General features: G+C 35.8%; 1 protein-coding gene across 1 annotated transcript in view; it reads left to right on the plus strand.

Annotated features, from left to right (window-relative positions):
* Positions 1-19,294, plus strand: part of PTPRD (protein tyrosine phosphatase receptor type D) — a 1,172,008-nt gene that overhangs the window by 1,039,311 nt on the left and 113,403 nt on the right. Inside the window, exons 17-23 of the mRNA XM_068176134.1 lie at positions 1-532; positions 8,387-8,520; positions 9,792-9,936; positions 13,171-13,476; positions 14,485-14,678; positions 16,547-16,573; positions 18,709-18,826. The exon at positions 1-532 is cut by the window's left edge and continues 50 nt beyond it. Of these exons, the coding sequence (XP_068032235.1) occupies positions 1-532; positions 8,387-8,520; positions 9,792-9,936; positions 13,171-13,476; positions 14,485-14,678; positions 16,547-16,573; positions 18,709-18,826 (1,456 nt within the window). The remainder of the gene's footprint in view (positions 533-8,386; positions 8,521-9,791; positions 9,937-13,170; positions 13,477-14,484; positions 14,679-16,546; positions 16,574-18,708; positions 18,827-19,294) is intronic.

Below are 19,294 nucleotides of genomic sequence, written 5' to 3' on the forward strand. Positions count from 1 at the left end.
AGCATAACGTTGACTTGGGATTCTGGAAACCCTGAGCCAGTTTCTTACTACATAATCCAGCACAAACCCAAAAACTCCGAGGAGCCATATAAAGAAATTGATGGGGTGGCCACAACACGTTATAGCGTGGCTGGCCTAAGCCCATATTCAGAGTATGAATTTCGGGTAGTTGCTGTAAATAACATTGGGCGAGGGCCACCCAGCGAGCCTGTGTCAACAAGGACTTCAGAACAAGCACCTTCAAGTGCACCACGCAATGTACAGGCCCGTATGCTGAGCTCCACCACCATTCTGGTACAGTGGGAAGAACCAGAGGAACCTAATGGGCAAATACAAGGTTATAGAGTTTATTACACCATGGACCCCACTCAACATGTCAACAGTTGGATGAAGCACAATGTGGCTGACAGCCATATTACCACTATTGGGAATCTTGTACCCCAGAAAACGTACTCTGTGAAGGTTCTTGCTTTTACTTCTGTTGGGGATGGACCACTTTCTAGTGACATTCAAGTCATCACTCAAACAGGAGGTAAGCTAGCAATGAGCAAAATTTGAGAGAGAGACTTTCAGTTTAAAATGTTGCAAAAAAAGTAACTCCTTAAGTATAGCCAGTTTATTCAGACAGTTTTTGCAGATAACCTTTCTCTTAATTCCACAGTGCAGGTTATGTTTACAGGGTGGAAATTATTACCCCATCACACTTTCTTTTTCATCAGTGTCAAGAAATATATCTGCAGTGCAACTGAAATCTCAGGGAGACCTTCATCCTGGAGGTGGCCAAATCTTACAACTTTTGTTTGGCAGTGCTCTGTGCACTAAACCTACTTGTCAGTAATTCTTCATAGCTTTTTTTGAGATGTTACTTGCGGGTTTTGGTGGGTTTTCTTAAGGCAACATGCAGTTCTCCTATGCTGTATCACTCTAGGGAATATTGCTTTTAGAAATTTAAAATGTATGTGTACTGCATAGGTATTGAAATAGTTGGTAAGATTCTGAGAACACTGAAAACATGAGAGCATTAAATACAACAAACCTTGTGTAGGTTCAAGCAAGCAGGTTTGTGCATTTTGGATTTATAAGTCAAATCAAAGCTGCCCCAACAAAATGCATACCGCAGGGTCACTATTTTCTCAATTTATGTTTGCAGTTAGGTTTATTTTGTTTCTGTTCAAGAACTTTTAGGTCCATGAATTAGTTTTATTAGTAAAGGACAAGGAAGCAAAGTAAAAAACATGGCAGAAAGGTTTTTATGAAATCTAAAGTGAGAAGCTCTGGTAGACTTACACTGCACAAAGTGTTTTATTGTAGCAATAAGAAGTAAAAGGTCCTTTTGTCTAGCAGTTTAGAGAAGGCTGTATGAAGTATTACTGTAGGCCAGTGATTTCCTAGAAATATATAATAGTACTCAAATTTTTTAGGACAGGAAATTTTCCTGTTGCAGAATTTAGCATCCCTCAAATTCTTAAAAACAGATCTCTAAAGTATAACTGGAGACTTACGTTTCATCCAGTTTTTACTTCTGCATTTTTACAACATGCATTTAATAAAGACAGAAATTGATGTGTTGTCCTGGAATCGTTCTAGGTGTTGTGTTGCACAAAGATCTAAATGTTTCCTTTTGCAGTATCTCAGCTAAGTTATAATATTTGCACATGCAAATGTCGATATATGCACCATAGTTTAATTTTGACATTTGCAACCATTTTCAAAGAACTAGTTTTTATATTGACATCTGACTTCTGATTGAATCCACATGCATAAGGCTTTTCCAGAAGAATGTTTACTGAGCTCCTTATCTGTGTTTTCACTCACAACTGTAAACCTCTTAGATTAGCAAGTGTCTGACCGTGGCTTCCCCAGTGAAGGATGAGGGAATCAAAATACTGAGCGCTGAGGCTCAGCTGGAGTGGCCCAAGTTACATTTCTGAGGTCACTTCAGAGAAGTAAGCATGTCCATCTGTTTCTGATTACTGTTGAAATCTGAAGAAATTACAACATTAGCAGTGCTGGAGGGTTTCTCAATACATGATTTCAATGTTTAATTGTGACTATGTTAAAAAAATTGAAAGAAAACAAAGAATGAGGCATACAGGAAGCATATTTAAGCACTGATACTTTTACATGAAATAAAAATGTTTTGAGTTGTAAAAGAGAGAAAAATTACAAAAGTCTAGTGAAGTTGTCCAGTTCAGGGTATGGTCAAAAACTAGGATTTGCCCAGCTCTCTATCCAGTAGTTTCTCTTCAGTGAACATCATAGAAAAAAATGCCTTCCTTGCCCTTCTCTTCCCGATTTGCTTAATGTACATCTGAATACGATTGTTTTAGTTAAAACCTCTCAAGATTAAACATATTCCAAATATATAAGTGAATATAAAATGCCATTTAAGGACAGGGAAAAATGGATTTAATGGAAGCATTTTAAAAGAATTAAAGTAGGAATGGGATGCTCATTACATTTGGTTGATTTTATTTTAAACAAATAAGCCTGCAATTGTATATATATATATTTAGCTTAACCCTCACTTTGGGGGTATTAGAGCATATATAGAAGAAAATCCTGCTGACATATGTGGCTTACAGGCTCTGTTACATTCCTGCCTTAAGTGCATTCTGTTCTTTGGAGAGTGATTATAAAAATGAATAATTTGTTCTTAAAAAACTGTTCAGAAGAATTTTTTTCTTAGTATAGCAGAATTATTCTTTTGAAATGGGTGTATGAATGTCTTCTTTCTTTGCAGGTCAGCTGAAACTCTGCTGGTAGTGAAATTTAGATTTTTAATTAAAATATTTACTGGGAGCATATAGTTTGAGGGGAAGAGATGGATATATTTTTCAGACAACCCAACACTGAAAAAGACCCCCAGAAAACTTATATTTTTGGTGTTCAGTATTTTTTCTTAAGCATTTGAAGAAAAAGCCATGTCATATTGCCCAGTTGTTTTCAGCAGTGCTTTCTTTATGTTAAAAAGACCCAATTTTAACAGATTCTGTAATCAGAAAAAAGCTGTGGAGCTGAGCCTTTTGAGTAAAAGGAAATCAATTCCAAAAGTTAAGAAAGTCTTTACTCTGCATTTTGGGCCAAAGTATTAGATTCTGTTGAGAATGGAGTCAGGACTGGTCTATTATGTGGGTTAATTGACTTACCAAATTTTAGAATAAAGAAAGATTGATAGAAGTTTTATTGTGATACTTCTTTTGTTCTTGTTCTTGCTTTTTTACTTTGTTAGAAAACAAAATTTGTGTCCAGTTTAGCTGCTCAGGATGCACTTTTCATAACTTCTTTCTGGGCTCTAAACTGGTCATACAAATGTTATCTTAAACAGATTTTAATCTGTGTGTACCAAGAGAATTTAGAGTTTTGAACTGTCTGGGTCTGGGTTTTCATTTAATTTTTAACCTGCAAAGAGAGGATAGCTACTAAGGGAATTAAGTGAATCTTGTTTTTCTTCTGAGCTGGGATAGAAAGACAGGAGAGAGGTACACAAGGTCTATTGGATAGTGGATTACTGGAAAAAGAGGGGAAAAAATGGATAAATATTCAGGGAAATAAATGTGTACCCGTTAGCATATGTTTCTGTGGAAAAAAACTCAAAACACAAAATATATTATTAGTTTTAAATGGAGGATTCTCCATTATTTGAAGACTAAGGTTTATTACAATTATTAAAGGGTAATGTTTTGAACGTAGGAAAAAGGATAGTAATGAGAAGGTCAAGTATCTGACTTACAGGGCACATAAATGGAGCCTTAGATTCAACAGAATTAATGTTTCTGGAGTTCTTGTGGTAAAAGAGGATTAGAAGTTCAGAGAAAGAGTTGATAACAAGGAAGTACTACTGTTCTGTCTTGTAGCAAGCTAGCTACTTTACCAGACAAACAAATATTTTTTCATGAACATGTAGACAGGTGATCTCTCTTAAACTCCACAGTCCTAGCCTAGTATCTTTTGCAGCATTTCATTAAATGGACTTCTGCATGAAAAGACTTGAGAGCATGTACCTAGAAACTCAAAAAGCAAGAAAGCAGGTGGGAGAAATTTAGGATTGAAAGGGACCTCTGGAGATCATCCAGTCCAGCCCTTCTGCCAAGGCAGGGTAACCTGGAGCAGGTGACAAAGGAACATGTCCAGGTGGGTTTTGAATGTCTCCAGAGAGGGAAACACCACAACCTCCCTGGGCAGCCTATTCCAGTGCTCAATATAAAGAAGCTCTTCCTCAGGCTGAGGAGAAATTTCTTGTGGTTTAGTATATGGCCACTTCATCATCCTCTCTCTGGGCACCACTGGAAAGAGTCTGCCACCATCCTTGTGGCACCCCCCTTTGAGATACCTACATGTATTGATGCTGAGGCCAGGTATAGGATAGCTTTTTAACTGACTTAAATTTTAAAACTTCCCTCAAGGGACTTTTCTGGTCGGGTAGGAAAGACTATTTCAGCTTTTGAATAACTCCCCGACTCTCAATGCACAGGTAACTTTTGTTAAGTGTCATACTAAACAAAAGTGCTTACAGGATGAGTTCAGTATGAGGATCTTAGCTTCACACACTGATAATTCATCTCTTCATTGTGTTCTTTAGTCATTCAGACAGGACCTGGTAGACTCTGTCTTTAAGACTGACTAACATGTTTATTTTATTGTCTGGGCTCCCACTATGTCAGTTACAGATAATATTTGAATAAAGTGATTTATGGATTTCTGACTACTTTTCACATAATGTACTATGCTTTTTTAAAAATCTGAAATGTATAGTAGTTAATTATTTTGAGTACTTTAGTTCTTTGTTTGATACAGCAAACCTCAGATATCTTCAGACTCATTCAAAGAGGTTATTTCAGTTGTAGCAGAGACAGGGAGAGCACAGTCTACATACTATTTTGCATGTTAGACAGTGCACATTTTATTTTGCTTGTTACCCATTTTATTTTTAAATTATATTGTTATTATGTTATTTCAAAAAATACATATATTGTTTACAAAGCAAAAACTCCGGAGCACAATAGCTCTTCAGTTGTTAGAGTTCCTCTGTAGAGTTTCATACTTCTTTCAGAGAAATCAGAAGCATAAATCCTTGGTCCCTTTAGGTTCCCGACTGATTGTAAATTCTCTCAATTGATCTATTGTCCTTTGCAAAACTGATTTCTTATTGAACTCATTGAGTTTTACTCAAGATGTGGATTTCACCCTAGCAATGTCATGGGGGGTCTTTGTATCATGTACACTCTCCTGTTTTTCCATTATCACTTGCAAACCCAATATGGTCCTGGAGCAGTTTTCTGGTTGCCTCAGCCAGCTGAAGAGCTGTGCAGGGAGCTAAAGTGCCTTACTGAGATCCTATTTTAGGATCCTGTTCTGGCATTTTAATCAGGGATGGAGATAAAGCCACATATGCAGGACAAAGTCCAGCAATCTGTGTTTGTTCCTGGTTATCCAGCAATAAACATGGAGGAATAGGCAAGTGAAAATGCAGTTGATGTGCGGTTTTGGAAAAAGTATTGTGGACTTCCTTCTTTGTTTTGTTATTGCATTGTAGTCTTTTGTTATGTGTACTGCCTAAGATATATTAAGAAGAAAGAAAAGACACACTTGGAGCACACAGAAGTTAGGGGTTTTAATATACTCTTGTATTGCTCTCAAAACAGAAAAGACAGTATTGAGAAAATGCTCATGCAAAAACATCCCATTTAGCGGGGTGCCTGTGTACAGTACTAATGTGGAGTTAGATTTGATGTGTGACATTAAAAACACTTCTGTAAGAGAGTAAAGTCCACCTGCATACACTTTGCAGTTTCTCTAGGCTTTTATGTCTCTCTGAAGGAGACCAGTAGCTTCTGTCAGCTCCAGCTTGGCTTAGCTCCCATGTGCCACTGAAGATGTTTTTAACAGATGTGTATTCTAGATAAAAATCCTAAATGGTTTAAAAGTTAATTGTTCTACTTCCTTAACTGGTACTTTTCCTTTGGTACTGGGTTCCTTACCAGAGTTTATTGGCAATAAAGTGTGTTTAGTTTCTGTTATTTTGGTTTTGTTTTCTCTCTTCATCATCTTCTCTTATTTGTTTGGAACAATGCAGACTTCCCTGTCACCTTTTTCTTCTGTCAGTGTTTACAGCATCAGAGTTGTCTAACTGTGGTTAAAAAACCTGAGGGGAGACTACATTTTAAAGCAAGATAATATTTTGACAAACAACATTTGGAAAAGTCCAATTAGCCATCAGCTTGTATTATAAAATGATTGAGAATTACAGACATAAGATGACAAAGGGTTTGGGTTTTTCTGAAAGGAATACTCGGAGAATGAGAGTTTTAAAACATGTAAAGAGTCAGGAAATACCCTTAGTTCTCCATCTGCTGCCATATTTATCATAACAGATGGTACCAGCCTTCATATGAGTCACTTGACTGATCATTTACTATTACTGCCTGGCTGTGTTCTACAATTCATGTATCTATACATTAAGTACAGATCATAGCACTACAGGACAATTGAGGCTGGTAGGATGATTTTTGCAGATGTGTCCAGCCACAGCCACTGCCCAGAGCAGGCTCAGCTCTGGGGTCAGACTGAGTTTCTTAGGGCTTCACCCACTTGATGTGTAAAACGCCCCAGGGCTGGTACGGTCCAACCTCTTTGGGCCTTGGCTGCATCTCTGCATTACCCTGAGCCTCTCATGTTTCAGCTTGTGCCACTGCCTCTCACCTGCCACACTCTGTGAAGAGCCTGGCTACATCTCTTCCATCCCTTCTGTCACTGCCAGGAGTGCTGTTGAGAGCCATCCATTCTCCCAGCTGAACCATTGCCATCACTGCAGCCTCTCCTTGCAAAATTAGAATATGTCACAAATACTTAGTTGATGTTTCCTCTAATGGCTCCCCATGCTTTGGGATCATCTCCTCTTTGCACTTTGCAGGACCTTGGCAGTTGTCTCTTTTTAGACCAGACACCTTTTAGAAAAACATCTAATTAGTCCTGTCCCTTTTTATTCCTGTAAAAGAGTTGGTCTCCTTTTACTTTCAGTCCTCCGTTTAAAAAAAAAAAAAGTCCACCCAGGAACTGGAAGAATATGCACCTCATGTATAAAGGTTCTGTTTGTTGAAAGTTAGATATTAAATCTGCACCTGAATACACAAGGGCAGTGTTCTCATCAAATTAATAATCTGTAGAAGTCTGGGGAAGATAAAAATGAAAATACAAAATTATTTTAACAGTTTACTCTCTGAAGTTTTTAGGTCTTACACTGTACTAAAAGAACTTACTTGTAATGCTGTCACAGAATTCTTCCCTAATAAATGTTTATGAAACCATCATTATTGTCACATCCTATTTCTTTCACCTGTTCTCAGTGTGTGCTAGCTAAGAAGTACATATTTTAATTTTTCCCCTGAAAAAATGAGAGCATGTCACATTTTATTCTCAAACAGCTAGAGATACTGTGTAAAACTGTTTTATGCCTTATCAATGGCACTGTTAACTGAAAGTTAACTATTAACTGAAAGTTAATAGTTCTAAAAAATGTTTTAGAACTTGGGTGCCAAAACTATTGTACACAATCCAATGATATAGTTATGTTTTCTTGTCTTTTCATAGTCAACCTTATCATTTGCCTCACATTCGAAGAAGAAAATTAGGATGGCATTTAGTCTGGATAATTTCTGTGACCATTGCACAGGATGTAACAGAGAATGTTACTGACTAATGCAGTCAAATGCGCTTTCTACTTCTTGCAATTAGAAAGTGTTGTCCCTAGAAATTCAACTATATTCTTAAAAATACCAGTCATTAAAGGGTGGGAAAACTTCACTTAATGAGAAATTAGCTTAATATCTCTTCACTAGGTTATAACTACTTCAAGTTAAACAAGCTGGGGTTTGTATGGGGGTGTCTTCTTAAAGACCAGAATATGCTTAATGTCTTTCATTTATGAGCTGAGAAAAAAAAAATCATGTCTGGAAATGCATATAATGGTTTTAACACTATTCTAGACTATTTCAGCTAATCATATACTCTATGTTCTAGCTTTTTCTCATGCACACACAAATATATAGATGTATATATTTTGCCATTTCACATATAGGTTTTTAGATTGCTGGTATTCATCACCAGGCATCTCTTCAATTGCATTTCAGTTCAGTTTGCTTTATTTACACTGCAAAAGCATTTCTTTGAAATCCTTGGTAATTTTTAACAGGTGAATTAAATGTATCATTTAACTTCTTCTGTGCTTAGATAATTCTGTTTCAGAGTACTGTGAATCAATTTGTTTAAGTTCAGTAAGATAAATGAAAGTAATATTGCATGCCATGTTTGGATAACATTTTAGAAGATTTGAAAATATTGAAGTATCCAAGTAAATAATTGGCCGTACTGCTCAACTTCTCTTTAGTGCCTGGTCAACCGTTGAACTTCAAAGCAGAACCTGAGTCTGAAACAAGCATACTGCTTTCCTGGACACCTCCACGGTCTGACACCATTTCCAGCTATGAACTGGTTTACAAAGATGGGGAGCATGGGGAGGAAGTAGGTGGCAATATTGTACATTTTTTGAATGATCTTTAATAAGTTGGACATAAAATGTGGCAGTGGTTTAAATTTCATTTTTTAGGAACCTATTTTAGTAGAAATGCCTTGATATTTAGGTTTGTTAAGCTCAGCAGTTAGCCTACCGACAGACTGAATGCATGTAAACAGCAGAAAATGTTGTCAATGGTTACCAGCCAGTGGAATTTTGCTGTAGATGGCAATGAATCCTCCACAGAAATTACATCCAGTTTCAGACATTGATTATGTCTCTCTGAGCCCATTTATCTATAAAGACTTGGAAGCAAAAATATTTGAGGATATTTTATGGACCCATTAAGACTTTTTTGAACTTAGACCTGAACTTTGAAATCTATTTTCAGCCTTAGATAATTTTTGTTTCTCTGTGCCATTGTGTAAGAGAATTCCTGAGCTTTTCTAATCTTTCAGTAATAATTGAGAAGAAAACAGGAGGTTCTTTCTAAAGATTAAGGCCTGCAATAGACTTTTTCTGTACCATTACTTCATAAAAAAATTTCAGTTTGTAGGCATCTATCATTTTTGTCCCATAAATTTTAGAATAAACTGTTCTTCTGGTAGGGAAAAGGCCGTATTACCAGGTGTCACAGAGAAAAGAAAGAAGCCAGGATTCTCAGAAGGGCACAGGAGATTGTCAGCCTCATTGGTTTCTCTTGCATCTTCAAGTCCTTGCTGATGCTTCAACTGAAGCATCCTTCAAGTCCTTGCTGCAGCTTCACACATACACTGTGAATTCATAAGCTTACTTTGTGTAAGGTCTGTATTTCACTTCCAAATAGAATGCAGGCTGCTGCTTAATAAGTTAACCTGTGGAAGACTATGGTTTTAATAATTTGAATACAAATTTAACTACAAGGTTAAACCCAAGATAATTTACACTACAAAATCACTGCTGTAAAAGACAGTTATAGCTAAAGCTTATTTCATGTGGTATTCTGTGAAAAGCCTTTCATACTTTGTATGTAGTTATTTGTTCCTCAAACAGTTAAGCTTTGTTTGTGGCTCTGAGTTTCACCCATTAAACTGTTGAATTTAAAAAATAGTTTATTACTGTTTGTCAGAAGAAATGCATTCGGGTTTCGTTTTGTTTAGTTTGGTTTTGTCTGCTTTATTTGCTTGAATTTAAGTTTTTCTCTGTGGTTTTATCCCACTACAAAAGCATACAGGCAATATTTATAGAATTCAGAGTCTCGGAATACTAACCAAGACATTCTCTTATTATCTGCGTTCAGCAACGGGTTTCCACTGAACCTACTACATCGTATCGTCTGCAAGGCTTAAGGCCAAACAGCCTGTACTTGTTCCGCCTAGCTGCACGGTCTCCTCAAGGCCTGGGTGCTTCAACAGCAGAAATCTCAGCCAGAACCATGCAGTCAAGTAGGTGTCTTTCCTTGAAATAGTTATTCTCTTTGTTTCTATTAATCTCAGTAGCCCAGGTAGGCAGAAACAGAGAAAAAAACAAAATACAGTATTCATGTTGCTTGATACAGCAAAAGAATGCTTAAAATATGAAATTTTGAGGTGTACTGTGATCAACTTAATATATGAGTGGTTTTACAAAGTTTCAAAAAATAACCCAAATAAACCAGTGTCTAAGGAGGCAATATAAAATTGGCATAATGAAATTTTATTTTATAATAAGGTGAAATGTTGTATCATGCAATCGGTATATATTAATAAAAGTCCTTAACCAATAAAATTCCACCTCCCTACTCTGCACATTTCCTAGGTAGTTTCTGCAGCATCTCCCGGAAGTGCAAAAATTTGTATCAAAAAAGTGCAAAAAAGGTGGATCAGGTTGAATATTTCAGACTGTACTAGATATTTCTTAGCAACTTGTTAAATTTTGTTAAATTTTCTTAATCTAGGCTTTTTATGATGTTCAGTCATTTCCACCTTAAGAAAAACATTTAGAAATATAAAAAATTGTCAGGGACTTGTATATACACCTTAAAACATTTAAATTAAGACTTAACTAAAGCAATCACCTATTCAGCAATGATGTCCAGAAGGATTATTCTTGCCTGATAAGTTATATTTTCCTGAAAGTTTGCATTACAATGTGTCGTTGAAAAACTTAGTACAGTTCTCTTTTTATTTGTTTTAAATTAAATTGCCTGTTCTTAAAGTAAGATAATTCAAAACAGAAAAATCAGTTTCTCAGATGGCATTAGTCTTTTTAATTTGCAGTCATGACATGTGATTACACTATCGTTCCTTGTTAATGTTATGTATTAATATCAATTAGTGTGACTGGAGACACAGTGCTACTCACCTTTAAGCATTTCCAAGGCACTTGGAATAAGCACAAAAAACCCACATGTAACACAAGGTTAGTTTTAGATATAGTGGCAAGGCAATTTTTCAGTTTAGTAATTCAGAATGAATAATTTGATAAGAAATAGGTATTGGTTTATTCTGGGAGCCATTTCAACTATTTAGAATGCTTATTATCTTATATTGTGTAAAGATTGCTTACGAAACATACATCTAGGAGCCAAGGCTATGTGTTCCTTATATAAGCACATTGCCATTTTCTCTTCTTGCATATAAGAGTATGTTATGTTTTTCTGAGCCTTGTGTCTTCAGATAGTTACCATGTCTGGTTGATTTCAGTGGTGCGATCCAAGTTACTTGCTGCAAAGATTAGTTTTTTTTCAAATTTGCAATTAAGAAAAAACATATATGCACTAATAAAACTGGTTAAAGTAGCCTTCAAATTAGCTTCAGTTATATAACTGCAATATTTTGCATTTTCAGAGTATAATGGATTAAAAATTAATAAACTTCTGTGATTTTATTAGCAATATTCACCAGAATGTGCTACTGCCTTTCATCTTGGTATCAGAGGAAGATGCTGCAGAGATTTATTTCTTTTTTGTAAGACCCTTAAGGGACATTTTACATGTGTTTCACTTCTTGCACAAGTTAATGGTAGAAGGGGATCCATTTCTTTTGACTAGTTGATTAATGAATTAGTCTGTAAAAATAACCCAAAATGTGTAAATTGTCATCTGATCTTCCAGCCACCTCCTCCAGTTAACTGAAATAGCAGTAAATTCCCTCCTATCTTCCCTTTGGAGGAGCAGTGTACTACACTGCGTAAAAAGCCATTGATCCCTGTAGAAAGAACTATAGGGAACCAAAAGATACATGTGCAAATGCAGTAGGTCACAGCAGGGTCCTAGGCCTTCTCTGTTCTTTTAATTTTGTTTGATGTGACTATTATAAGTATGTATAAGTATCAGTTTGTTTCTTTTTTCCCTTAAGAAATGGGAAGAAAAGGTGGAGAGGGGGATGTAAAGGGGAAAAAAGATCTTGTGCAAAAAATTTATGTTTTTCTTACAAGACAGGGGGCAGAAATAGAAAAGCAGTTCTCATCCCCTCCTTCTGCTAGTGAGTTTGAATTATGCCTCCTTTTTTTTTGGTGCTCTGAATGATCTGTTCGTAAGCATAGATTTTGGTAAGTTAAAGTGCATTTAAGCACATAAATGCATACCTAACTTTCAGTGCTTGATTTGCCTCACTGAAAGCAGTGGGATGAGATGCATGCTTAAATGCTCTGAAGCTTGGAAAATGTAAGTATGCTAACATACTCCTTTGAGAACAAATGACTAAAGGTGAGCATTTGTGCTCTGAAGACTAGTGACAGGAGATGAAACAAAGACAGAAACTCACAGTCTGATGTGTTGAGCTCGTAAATTCATTTTGTAAAATGAATACCTGCTTTCTTTACACGTTGTTTGGGGTAGATTTTTTTTTTCTGTAGAAATTATATACATTATTGGTAGCATTAATTCTTTGTTAGTGAAGGTGTCTCCAAGAGGAGTTAAAAAAATAAAACTGACAGCTGATCTAGGGTAAGTACAAGTTACAGTCAGAATCAGCAAGCCTGTCACTTTTTCCTGGTAGGTAAATTTTTGGCTAAGACTTTCATCATCTTCTATGGACTGCATGCTCATAGTATGTTAGCTATAGTAAATGTTTCAGTAAATGCTTTCAATTTAAATGTAATTTATGGTTGACTTGTGTCAGGCAGACTCATTAAAAAGAACCAAAAAAACAGTAATTATTTTATGAGAGTGAAAAGGTTGCAAAAATTGCAACCTATGGAGCAATTTGTAGCAATTATTGCAAGTTTTTAGGAGTTATGTAAAAAGAGATTTTCTGTCTTAAGGAAGTAAAGCCACTTGAAGGGGATGTCAGAATTTGTAAGTAAATACATATCATGTGTTACTTAAAATGTTATAGCTTGCACTAATTGCAAAGATTGTAAAAATAGATCAGTAGTCATAGAGGTATCACGTTTTTGTTTTATTTCAAGAAGAATTTTGATTACAGGTAGGTAATGTTATTTTGAGGCTTCATTTTCATATATTTCCCCTAGATCCTTTTTCACCATTTAGTTTGCCTGTTCATTTTCAGTTTCATCATGTTAATAAGCCAAGGTGCATAAGATTATCTGACGTTTTGCTTTTTTGAGTTTCTACTTTTTTTAATTTATTATTTTCATTTGTTTATCTTTTATGTATTTTTTTTTCTTTTGTTCATTTTTTTCAATCACTTCTATCCTTCCACTCAAATCCTCCTTTAACCCACTACTGAAATTAGAGCCATCAGCTCCTCCTCAAGACATTAGTTGCACAAGCCCCAGCTCCACTAGCATTTTGGTAAGTTGGAAACCTCCACCGGTGGAAAAACAGAATGGCATTATCACTGCATACTCTATCAAGTACATTGGAATTGATGGAGAAGATGTCAAGCCCCATGAAATTTTGGGAATTTCCTCGGACAGTAGCCAGTACCTTTTGGAACAGCTGGAAAAGTGGACTGAGTACCGGATCTCTGTGACTGCTCACACTGATGTTGGACCTGGCCCTGAGAGCTTAGCAGTATTGATTCGGACAGATGAAGATGGTATGTTGCCTCCACTACATCAGTTTGCACCTCTATGACTCTGTCATCTGCTGTCTTTTGTGTAGGCTAACTATTTTTTCTGCTCCTCTTTTTTTTTTTTTTTCCCAAATATAACCAGATATTATCACCCTTTGAGATTTTTATTCAAAGATTGTTCTTTCTACACCATTTTTCTATCTGGTATTTTTGTATTTTTTAATCAGGAAATATTTTTGTGCAAGTGACATGAATCTGCTGCTCCTTTGAGCCCATACATACCCTTCTTTCTCCTCCTTTAATGAAAAGTAACTCCTAGGGGAAAAAACTTCCTGATTTTTCCTTGATTTTACAGTCATTGACATTTTTAAACAGTTATGTGTATAAACCTTTTTTCAGGTCTTGGTTTTTTGGTTGATTAGGTTTTTTTTAACTGCTTTCTTCTTCCATATTGTAGTTTTTGATTTGAGTGTTTTTTTGGGTTGTGGTTTTTTGTGTTGGCTTTTTTTTAAAAGTTTTGTTTTTTGATCTTGGAAAACTGATGCTCCACACATTTTCTTTTCTTCCATTCTTGAAAGTGACAGAAGACAGCATTGTAATCAGCCTGCTTTTTATCCTGAGGAAAAAACAAGCCAAAATAAAACATAGAACTCGACAAACAAAAAAAAAGGGAAACTTTTTTTTTTTAGTATTTTGTGGTTTTGTTTTTATTATAGTATTATTATTTCAGTGATTAAAATCTCCCTTTGTACTATAATGCTTTGAATCTCAAAGCATCTTCCTTGGCTTTTGTACATTTTTACATGTTTTTCTATTTCTCTAATACTCTTTTTTCTTCCATTTTTTGCATCAGTCATGTTTTTTGATCTTTTCACTGAAAGGTAGAGCAGATTTGTTGAGCATCTTCATTTGCTGAATGATTTGTATTCTTCAAAGACAACATAGTGAGTCTGCCCTTTCTTATAAAAAAAGTGAAAGACATGGGTGGGACAGGTGGCTGTAATTCTCTTCTGTCCAATGATGTTGTTCCAGTTCCTAGTGGTCCTCCTCGCAAAGTCGAGGTAGAGGCTGTCAACTCTACTGCTGTTAAAGTGTCATGGCGCTCGCCTGTGCCCAATAAGCAGCACGGTCAGATACGAGGGTACCAGGTCCACTACGTCAGGATGGAGAACAGAGAGCCAAAGGGTCAGCCCATGCTAAAAGACATCATGCTGGCGGATGCACAGGTAATTGGTACACTCCATTCTTTTCTAGGTCACAGTGAAAACATTTCATTTACCAAAGAGTTGTCTTTTGTTGTTGAGGGTCTTTTTTCTTTCTATTTACCAGATAGCATTTTCTGTCTCTATTTTAAAACCTTTTTTTTTCAGAAAAAATTTAAAGGTTTTTGGGCCAAAACAAGACGCTTTCTTCTCTGTTGATCTGCAGCTAAATGCTAGGCTATGTCGTTGTTCTGATTCTGTTAAACTGGGAGACTTAACTTATACTCTGAAATTCTAAAGTATCAGGGCGATCTGATCCAGAGTCAGTGTAGTAAAGATGCGTGGCCTGATCCGCCCATCTCCTATTTCTGTGTTTCAGTGGAGAGCCAAGGATCATTAGAAGCCTGTGTTAGCCTTTTGTTACAGTGTTTCTCCGATTAGTTTATATGCACCTTACTACACATTTCACAATAAATTAATGTTCTTAATGTAACTTGGGAAACCACTGAGGTATTATACTTTCCATTATTCATATCAGGAGCTTCAATAAAATGAGGAACTTAGTTTGAATAGGTTTGTAGTTATTTATATTGCAAAATTTCCCATCTATTTTTGAAATTATGAGAATATGAGATAATTAAAACATCCAGTTTAAAAGGCTTCTCAAACTAGGATTTTAATGATTGAGATATACCAGTGCTCTGTAAAACTTAAGATTTCCAAGGCTCCTGACACGGAAGGAGTCATCCTATGGGAAACTATTATCCATTATACATGTCTCACTGCTAGCTCACAGTTTATGACTGGATTGACTGGCAATAAAAAGAAATTATTAGCCTAAATCAAAGAGTAAAATCTGTTTTGTAAGCATTTTACACAGGTAAACAAATAGAGGGGGTAAAAATACAGTATTTTTTTCCCCTTTTCAGTTCTGGTTCTGATTTTCAGATTTGCAGAGACCTCTTTGGAGAACACGTCTGCTACACCTGCATTTTGCTCATGACCCTATTTGCAAAATACTATGTCTGTTTCTGAAGGACTTTGCTGCCAGTACTTACTTTCTTATTTTGGAAAACATGGTGTTCTTACGGTTTAAATTCAGTGGAGACAAAGATGAAAGTAGCTCAGGAAGTAGGAAGGGAAAGGGAAAAGGGAGAGGAGATGGAAAAGGACATGCTAGTGTGCTGTGGTTCTCCTTTTCACAAATTTTTACTTTCAACCTGTCTGTTAGGGGATTAAAATTATTTTAAACACTAGAAGTTCAGTAACTGGAGACTAGATGAGATATTAGAGTCCAAATATCAAAAGGCAAAAGTTGTATTTCTTCTTTTGTCAAGGTTATCTTTGACCAGCCACTTGCCACTGTTTCAGGAAGGATAGTCAACTCCTTTTTCTTCCCACCACTCTTTTCTGCCTGTAATACTTCTGTGATACATGTGATCAAGGCTTGTGCCGGTATGAAGACCTTGATGGTAAAATATCTGTGTGGTTTCAAGACTTAATGCATTGAATTCGTTTAGGAGACTGAAGTATATAGACTGGTGACATGACTAAATATACCAGATAGCCTTTCATTCTGCCTTGGTAACTTTTTAAAAAAACTGTTTTAAAATAGTATGTCATGGTACAAGAGGATTCATTACTTCTTTTATTTGTCAGTGAAAGGGAAGTAGCTTGGTTTTAGGGAAAACAGAAATGGAATTAAAAATGCCTGGCCTGATTTCATTAACCAAATTTCATGTGATTCTACATGGATAATTCGAACTGTACATGATTTTTTCAGACATCTTTCATACTCACTTGATTATAAAGAAGAAAACTTTATCTCAACCAGGCTACAAATCTCCTTATTTCTTTTGTTTTTCCTTTTGACTTCCTTTACTGTAAATTAGTGGGAATATGATGATACTGCTGAACATGTAAGTACTTTTTGATTGGGCAAAAAAACATTTTGTGTTTGGGTTGAGATTTTTTTGTCTTGCTTTCTTGCTTGTAACACTGTATGGTTTTGTTTTGGGTTAGGGGTTTTTTGTTGCTTTCTTTGGGTTTGTTTTTGTTTTGCAGGGTGTTTTTTTTTTTTTTTTTTTTCATTTACACAAATGCATGTTCCTAACATCAAGGGTTTTCTCTTATGACACCTTTTTCCTTTGTTGTTCTTTTTTCTTTTTTTTTTTTCCCCAGGGAGAGTAGGGTTTCTGTTGCTTGCCTGTTCTGGGGTTTAGCATGATGTCAAAATGTACAGCACTGATTTGTATTTTCATCTTTTTGATGGCTGTCACTAACTTTGCCTCACAATTTCTTCTTTACAAGATGTTAGAAAAATAAACAGAAGTGGTTCAGAGTTACATACCAATAGTTGTATTTTTCTGTATTTATTTTAAGGTTAAATTTTTTTGTGTAACTGAAAGTAGAAGTCAGTTGTGCTTTCTTTTGTATAAATAAATACATGCAACGAGGAAAGCCAGATGCCCTGCAGTGTTTATACCTAAGTAATAATGTTTTCTGTAGCCAAACCACACATTCAAACATTACATGTAGCCATAGTTCTTACACCATGCAGTACTGGTTGTTTTAGATGAGGCTAATATCTTCTTAACTGTTTCTGTTTTGTAGTTTTTCGCTGGGTTTTTTTGCCTTTTACAGTTTAATTCTGGTAGTAATAGGTGCAGTTTTCTTATGAAAGATATGAAGTCTTTCTTACTGATTTTGGCCTTACAGTTCAATTTAATTCTGAGATCGAGTCTAGGAGGTTGGTCTTTTGATAATAGATGGTTATGTGTTGTTTCATTTTGTTGTTTGAGTTTTTTGGTTTTTTTTTTTTTTTTACTTGAGCTATTTTGCCCACTCATTCTGAGCATTACCTAATTATTTCTGTATTGCTAATAACTGACTGTAAATACAATGCTGAATTCTAATTACATATTTACTAGACTCATATCCACTATCTGGAAAAATCCATATACTCTTAATAGTCTGGCCCATGATTTTTATGTTAACTTTTCATAGCTGTTGCATCTGAGGGATGTGTGATTGCACATTTGCTATTTATTCTAGATGTATAAATACACCATCCCTCTGGCAGCATTTGAAATATAGTGCAAGTTCATTCAGCCATATGAAAGTGCAAAGGAGTAGTCCAATAGTTACAGGCTGGAATTTGGGGACTCCAGGCCCATCAGACCTCCAAATACTGTCCTTTTATATTTACATATAAGATTTATTTATATTATGAGTGTCAAAATTTACTCCTCTTGTTGTCCCCATAGCAGGACATAGGTTTAGTACATTTCTCATACACTGTTGAGCATCTTCTGTGTGCATATACATGTGCGTGCACACACATATGAAAAGATACCCTCTTGCTCTGATATTTACACTTTGATGTTGTTGCTGTTACTTTGCTCTAGCTGAAGAGCTACTTGTTTTGTAGCTGCTGTCATCTGAGGGCCATCAGATCTCTCCTCTGACCAGATTTTAGCATTCTTTTACATAGCTCTTTTAGATCTGAAGGGCTAGTTGTTTCTGAAGTCCTTTCAGATGTTGAGAAGTGTAGTCTACCCAGTGATACAGGTTATGGAAGTAACAAGGCTTTTTTGTTCAGCTAAACTATCATTACTTACAAAGTGTGCATGTAAATGCACACATTTTTCTTACTAGGCATTTTACAACTATACCAGATATCCTGCTAATGATTAAGTTAAACTGAGTTTCTCATATCTACATGTGCATGAGTTTCACAACATCAGTAGTATTCCTCAGGTGTGGTATATCAGAAGACTTTCTTCACTCTTCACACCACTAAGCCTTTGGCCTTTTTCTTTAAACTACATGAAGTATACTGTTTAGATTTGTGCTGTGCTTTATTGCTTAAGTGAGTGAAATTGCATTATCAAGCATTTCATATAGTACAGTTTGTTGGTGCACTCACATGTTTGCTATCACTGCCAATAGCTCAAAAGTGTAATATAAATGGGATTTCTAGAGGACTCTGCATTCTCCCTTCAAACAATCTATTTTAAATCAATTTTTCTTATTTTATTTTCTTTCATCTTAGGAAATTATAATTTCTGGGCTTCAGCCTGAAACTACATACTCTTTCACTGTGACAGCCTATACAACTAAAGGTGACGGAGCGCGCAGCAAACCCAAACTTGTATCTACTACTGGTGCAGGTAATACTTATATACAAATTGAGCTCTGAATGAATCCTTTGACTTTTTCTGCTACTGTTTTGTTCCTACTGTTTGGAAATGCAGAGGAGTAGTCCTGTCCCAAACAGTGCTACTGTTTTGTTCCTACTATTTCCTGTTGTGTGAAAAGCATTTCTAGGACATAAGATTTTCTGTTTCAGTATTTGGACCTTCATTTATTTAGATAAAAATAGAGCAGTAACTCCCTTTATCCCTTTCTTAGTTCCAGATGAGGTCACTTTATAGTTTTTAGTAGCTCTTCCACTAAAATTGGTGTTTTCCTCTCAAATTCTTTGAGAGGAGAAAATAGAAATTTGGAGCTCAGAAGGATATTTGAAAAACTTGTAAAGGGTTTTTATGATCTTCGTGAAAGTAGCAACACTGCTACCTGTTAGTAAAAGCATTGAAAGCACCTGTATGACATTCACAACTTATCTCAGAAGAATGTAA

The sequence above is a fragment of the Anomalospiza imberbis genome, chromosome Z (assembly GCF_031753505.1).
Source record: "Anomalospiza imberbis isolate Cuckoo-Finch-1a 21T00152 chromosome Z, ASM3175350v1, whole genome shotgun sequence".
NCBI classification, from domain to species: domain Eukaryota; kingdom Metazoa; phylum Chordata; class Aves; order Passeriformes; family Viduidae; genus Anomalospiza; species Anomalospiza imberbis.